The sequence below is a fragment of the Empidonax traillii genome, unplaced genomic scaffold (assembly GCF_003031625.1).
Source record: "Empidonax traillii isolate 1590-97213 ecotype Southwest subspecies unplaced genomic scaffold, ASM303162v1 scaffold153:size895095, whole genome shotgun sequence".
Taxonomy (NCBI): Eukaryota; Metazoa; Chordata; class Aves; order Passeriformes; family Tyrannidae; genus Empidonax; species Empidonax traillii.
Genome location: NW_020955346.1, coordinates 358,163 through 364,162, shown reverse-complemented (window position 1 = coordinate 364,162; position 6,000 = coordinate 358,163). Strand labels below are relative to the sequence as shown.

The 6,000-nt window shown below is 39.7% G+C and overlaps 1 protein-coding gene across 1 annotated transcript in view; it reads right to left on the bottom strand.

Annotated features, from left to right (window-relative positions):
* Nucleotides 1-2,792: 2,792 nt before the first annotated feature.
* Nucleotides 2,793-6,000, bottom strand: part of LOC114057899 — a 111,298-nt gene continuing 108,090 nt past the window's right edge. Inside the window, exon 6 of the mRNA XM_027884700.1 lies at nucleotides 2,793-5,949. Within this exon, the coding sequence (XP_027740501.1) occupies nucleotides 5,859-5,949 (91 nt within the window). The 3' untranslated portion in view covers nucleotides 2,793-5,858. The remainder of the gene's footprint in view (nucleotides 5,950-6,000) is intronic.

Below are 6,000 nucleotides of genomic sequence, written 5' to 3'. Positions count from 1 at the left end.
TTCCGCTTTTTCTAGCAGATAAAAGCTGATTGTAATTCTGGGCTACAGGTTTGGAGCACAACCATCTGCAATCTCATTTTAGATTGTGAACAGGCAGATTGCTTCCCACTTAAATTTCTGCCACAGTGGACTGTTATTTTCAAGGGTAATTGTAATTACATTCAGGTATCTTCAGAGGATGTTAATTACAGGAAGATGCTTTCCTTTTCTTGAATACTGGAACATGTGCATTGCAAGTCTGGAGCAATAAAGGAGAAGCATTAAATCACAGGTGGGAAGGAAAGAAATAAAAACCATTTCCAATAGGCCAAAAGGTTGTTTGGGTGGCAAAGGGAAGTAAAAGGTGTGAAGAAAAAAGACACGTTAAACCTTATAGTCACATGGAGGTGAATCAGCCCAGAGGGTAAGAGCAGCAGCAGAACTCATCATTCCAACTGGAGGACATGAGGATGGTTGGAGCACCAACTCTGCTAGAGCAGGACTTGCATGACAGGGATGTCCTGAAGCAAGGTGGAGTGAATACATGGAGTGGTTTTGCTCCTCATGTGCATGTGAAGTGGGGTGGCAAGAGGACTGAGGTTTCGCCATCACTAGTGTCTCCCATCCTGGCAACAGCAGGAAAACATTGCTTCATTCAGGCTTCAGGTGAAGCTAGAGGCATGACAAATCTGACTCCTCTTGTGTGATCAGGAGAACATGTTGTCATTGCACTGGATCCTGTTTCTAATGATGACTAGACCAGATGGTTTGGTTTTGAAAAGAGCGATGGACAATTAAAAAGGTGTGCAAGGCACTGGCAGTGCCAGCTTTCAATAATTCCCCCCATTTTTGTGTGGATGAAATGTTACGGGAGTGGAAAACAAAAGCAGAACCTTAATATGACTCTTGCCACAGGCATCTTGGATAAAGTACACTCAGCTGCTAGACAAACACAGGCCTCAATCCTGCAGAAGCCAGTTAGTTTTACACGTACAAATAGTCTAAAGTGTGCAAAAATTTATTGGGAGATGCCCTGAGAAGGGAAGCAGGAGTGAAGCAAGCAGGAGAAATGACTACAAAGTAGAGAGGAGTTAAGCACAGAGCAGAAGAAGTTCAGCCACTTGGCTGATACATCAGGTCAGTGGATTACAGCTGGAGCATCACACCAGATAAAATAACAAGATGAGCCAAGTGATGGCAACCACAGGGAGGATGACCACCAGGAAGACTGAAAATTGGAACGATCTTTTAATATACCAAGTAGGGTGACAAAGCAGAAGAGGAAATATAATGTGATGAATGTAATTACTTACATCTGACTCAGGACTGAATGTGTGTTGTTTCTTAACGGCTTTTTTTGTGATTGTATTTTGGTTATTTTGCAAGTAACTGAGCCCAAAGGAAACATGCCATGAAGCCCTTGGCAAAGCAGTGGTTATCTGACCAACAGAGATTAGCTGGAGAGTCTGCAAATGAGTGAACACAAAGAATGTGTAAACCTACACCTCCCAGGAAATTATAACTGGACAATCCCCTAAGGTGAGAGTGGAATGGCTGCCAACATGAGTCAACAGACATGCACCACAGTCTAAGCCAGATCAGGGAGGTGATTGTCCCACTCTACTCTGCACTTGAATGGCCTCACCGTAAGCCCTGTCTGCAGTTTTGGGCACCATAATATAAAACAGATATAAAGCTACTAGAGAGCATCCAAAGAAGGGCTATGAATGGTGAAGGGCCTAGAGGGGAAGCCACATTAGGAACAGCAGAGGTGACTTAGTTTGTTCAGCCTGGAAAAGAGGAGAGTGAGGGGAGACCTCATCACAGTCTCCAACTTCCTCACAAAGGGGAGCGGCAGACTGATCTGTTCTTATTCTGGTGACCAGTGACAGGACCCGAGGAAATAGCCTAAAATTGTGTTGGGGTGGTTTAGGTTAGATATTAAGAAAAGTTTTTTTACCCTGAGGGTGGTTTGACACTGAAACAGGCTCCCCAGGGAAGCAGTTGCAGGACCAAGCCTGACAAAGTTCAAGAAGGGTTTGGACAGCACTCTCAGGCTCACGGTGGGATTCTTGGGGCTGTCCTGTGCAGGGCCAGGAGTTGGACTTGGATGATATTTGTGGGTCTCTTCCAACTCAGGATATTCTGTGATTCAATTCTATGATGTTATGACTTTAAATCTCACTGTAACAGGCCAAGAGACCATATAAGAGCAAATGAAAAAGAGAAGTCAGAAAAATCCTGCCCAACCTGCCTGTGACAATCTTGGGGGTGTCTGAGTTCTAATGCAGTTTCCTGAGCTCTTCATTTTGTGCTGCAGACTGCACCCAGCCACATCCCTGCGGCTGCTGCTCTGAGCACCTGCTCTTTCTAACTAATGCTGCATAATGGAAACTCCATGAACCAGGATACAAACTGCAATCCTGCAATCTTGCCTAAAATGAGAAGGCTTGTCAACTTGGTGGACTCCCTAGAGGTGTGCCTGACATCAGGCAAGAAAACCCATATCAGCCTGGCCCATGCTATGGTAGGATTACTGGTCTCCAAGTGCATGGTTTAGTCCTTACTTTGGCACAGCCGGTTCCAGGCCAGGAATGGGAACCTTTTGGGAAGCCTCATGAGATGTGTCCCTCTGTTAAGCGCCCACCCCTGGTGCCCCTAACAGCAAATGCGCTTCTTCTAAGGCACATGCCTATGGTCCTAGGACAAAAAAAAGGCTACTTGCATGTACAGATTTTACAAATTTGGTCATTGTGACCCAACTTTATTACTTTTTTATGGAACTGTGACAAAAGTCTAGGAATCAAACAACATGGGGATCACAGAGGCTATTATGTTTATTGTGCTGAACAGACTGTGATAATCCATTAAAGGAACATTTTCAACAAGCAAGCGATTTGAAGTACAATCATAGACACCAACTCTACATGAAGAAAAAAGCAAAAAGTTAGAAGACACTCAAAAGGAAAAGTACACTGTAGTTAAACATCTTGAAGTGATTTTTTTTCCTGCAAACACACCTTTTCTTGCAGAAATGGTAGAAGAGTTACATGTCCAGTCATAGTAAGCAGTGACCAATAACAGCAAAGAACAGTCGTATAAAATTTATCTCCCACAAAAATAAACTATACATATAAAAAAATTTTATGATGTCCTCACTGAGTCAATGGTCACATGCAATTTTTCAGTCTGAAAAAATGAGGTATAGTAGGCCCTAAGAGGTAGTAATGTGTTTTGATTGTACTACAATATATAGAAAATGTAAGATTCAGTTCATCAGAGTGGTAAGTCTCTCGGAGCTTGAAGAGTGACATACACCCAGCAATTATTTCTGTGTCATCTACTGAATACTGTGGTTTTAGAAAATGCAAAAAAACCCTTAAATCGTAAAAGGGACTTGCTAAGGCTTGATTCAATGCCCTTTGATGCCAGCAGAATTCCTTTTACTGCCTTCAAGTGACACTGGAATTGGCCTGTTAGAGCTACTGTATAGCTAGGATTTCTCTTTCACTTAATATTAACATGCCTAGTTGTGATACTGTGATCAGCTCCTTCTCAGCAATTTCCACTACTGAACCCTCTCAGTCTTTCGAGGAGGTCCGTATTTCTTGACACTGCCTCTTGGAAGAAGCCAGTAAGTAGTTATCTTTAACTGCATTTGGCTCAGTACTAAAGCCATACCAAAGGATGCCTTCCTGAGAAACTACCCCCGGCCCAGTTATTAATACAATGGTACAAAGTACTGACTAGGAAAGAGAGGAAGAAGGGAAACAAAACAGAAATAGAGAAAATGAAATTGGAGGGGAGAGAGAGAGAGAAAGAACAACAAAAGTCAGAGAGGGAAGAATAAAAAACCTCTACATAAGAAGCATTTAAAATAAATCTGGCTGAAACATTACAAAATCACATGTGTCTAAAATACATGAAAATACTTGTCAAGTATTTTCTTACAATCTACTAATTTTTTTTTAAACACATATTTGTGATTGCATTATGCAAAAGCTGAGCTTGCTGCTTTCCACCTACAAAGCTTCAAGTTTCTTTGAAGGTTTTTTTTGTTAGTTTTTTTTTTTTTAATATGAAAGTAATTTAAAATGTGTTCATTTTCCACAAGTTATTTTACAAAAATAGTTTTGAATTAGGGATTAGTTGCAGTCCTAACTGTTTCAAACATCTCAAAACTAATGCTGAAAGTAACAAGTTCATTCCATTTAAAGTCTGGAGGTAGGTCTTTGTCAATCAATTAGTCCATTCCTTTAAACAATAAATTTGAGGTACAAACTTGGACAGTAATATTTAAACATTACAGCTAAATTTTTTTCTATGTCATGTAGTGTCACTGAAGAAAATTATTCCCCAAACCTATAAGCAATTCAGTACAAAAATATATTCAAGTTAACAGTACATTACACAGAAGTCTAGCAGAGAATAGGAAAAGTACATAAAACAAAACAAAAAAACCCAAAAAACCCCAAAACCCACACAAAGAGAAAAAACCCAAACAAATCAAGCGAAAGAAAAACACATAGTCATGCTGAAACACAAAAAAAGACATTGCTTCCTTAACTGCAAATAATGTTGAAATAGAAAGAAGGGGAGAATGCAGATACTCATTATTATCTACCCAATAAAAATTTCCTGCATTGAATGTGTATAGCAGCATGTATTTATCAGTCTGTTGAGTTATTTGTAAAAATCAGAGGTAGTATTGAATAGTGGGGTAATATTGCATCTGGTGCTAAAAGTGCTGCTTTGAATGAAAAGATGGAAAAACGCCACTGGCACAGAAGTGCTCAGTGAACCATCCTATGTCAAAATACATTGCTTAAGGTAATAAACAAACTTAGCTGAGGTACAGGGTGTTGGTTCTAACATTGTGACTGATGAGTAATGAGGAGATATTCAGTTCTTTCAAAATACTGGTCCGGGGTGAGGAGAATTAGTTAAAAAAGCAAATTAGTTAAACTAAGCAAAAATCTGGATTATTTTTGTTCAGATACATGCATGAATAATTTTTAGGTACCATTCTGTATGTTTTGAAACACCTTTATCTATATAAAGACTTAATCACTAATGGCATAAGAGAGTTTGGTGTCAGTCATTTCAGTTTCCACAGAAAATGCCTCACTCTACATAGAGCCAACTCCCTGGCTTCCTATTATCCAGGTGATAAGGGCTGTTCATTTTGTTTACTACTACTTCTGCTGATATGTTTGTATCTATAACTATACAACGTATCTTTGTCTTTCTTCCCTTTTGCAAAATGAAAGTACCATTTTCATGTTATTTCTTTCTTCTGATTACCAGCTGAATGAAGTGAAAGATCAGCTTTCTTTTCCTGAAATAACAGTAAGTCTTACCAAAAAAATAAAAAATCAAGTACAAGTCTACCAGAAGGTTACAAAAGAAAAAGAGTAGTATCTATCCCTTATCTTTGGTGATCTAAAACAGGGAGTTCGCTAAGTAGGGAGTGGGTTGCCTGGAAGTGTCACAAGGCATAAGTGTTACAACACCCAGCCTTTCCTATTTCAATGCCCATTATAATGACTATGTTAAAAGTTTATTGTTTATATGTAGTGCAGTGAATGACATAAACCTGATTTGGAGCTCTTCTGGACCCATTCACCCTTACTTAGCAACTCAAACTATTAATAGGAAAAAAGAAAACAGTAATTAAAAGTTGCATCGTTAATCTGTGTCCCCTTTGTGTTACAGCAGTTTTTCACTAAACCTGGGACTGTGAAGGGATTACAAAGATGATTAGTCAAATCCTTTTTAAGGTTATGTGATTCCCCTCGCCCCCCCCAACCCCCCCATTAGGCAAAAGTGGAAAGATCATGGCAATAGAAAGTAAGTGGTCAAGGCAGTGTCTTCTCCCTTCAAAAGATTGCTGATGAGGTAGAAATTGCATGGTGCGGTGTCCTAGTCTTCCTCTGCAGACTCTTGTGAGGACGTTTCTTCAGTCTCTTCCTAGAATACACAAATAGCAATAATATATAATAATAATATGACCATGCATCT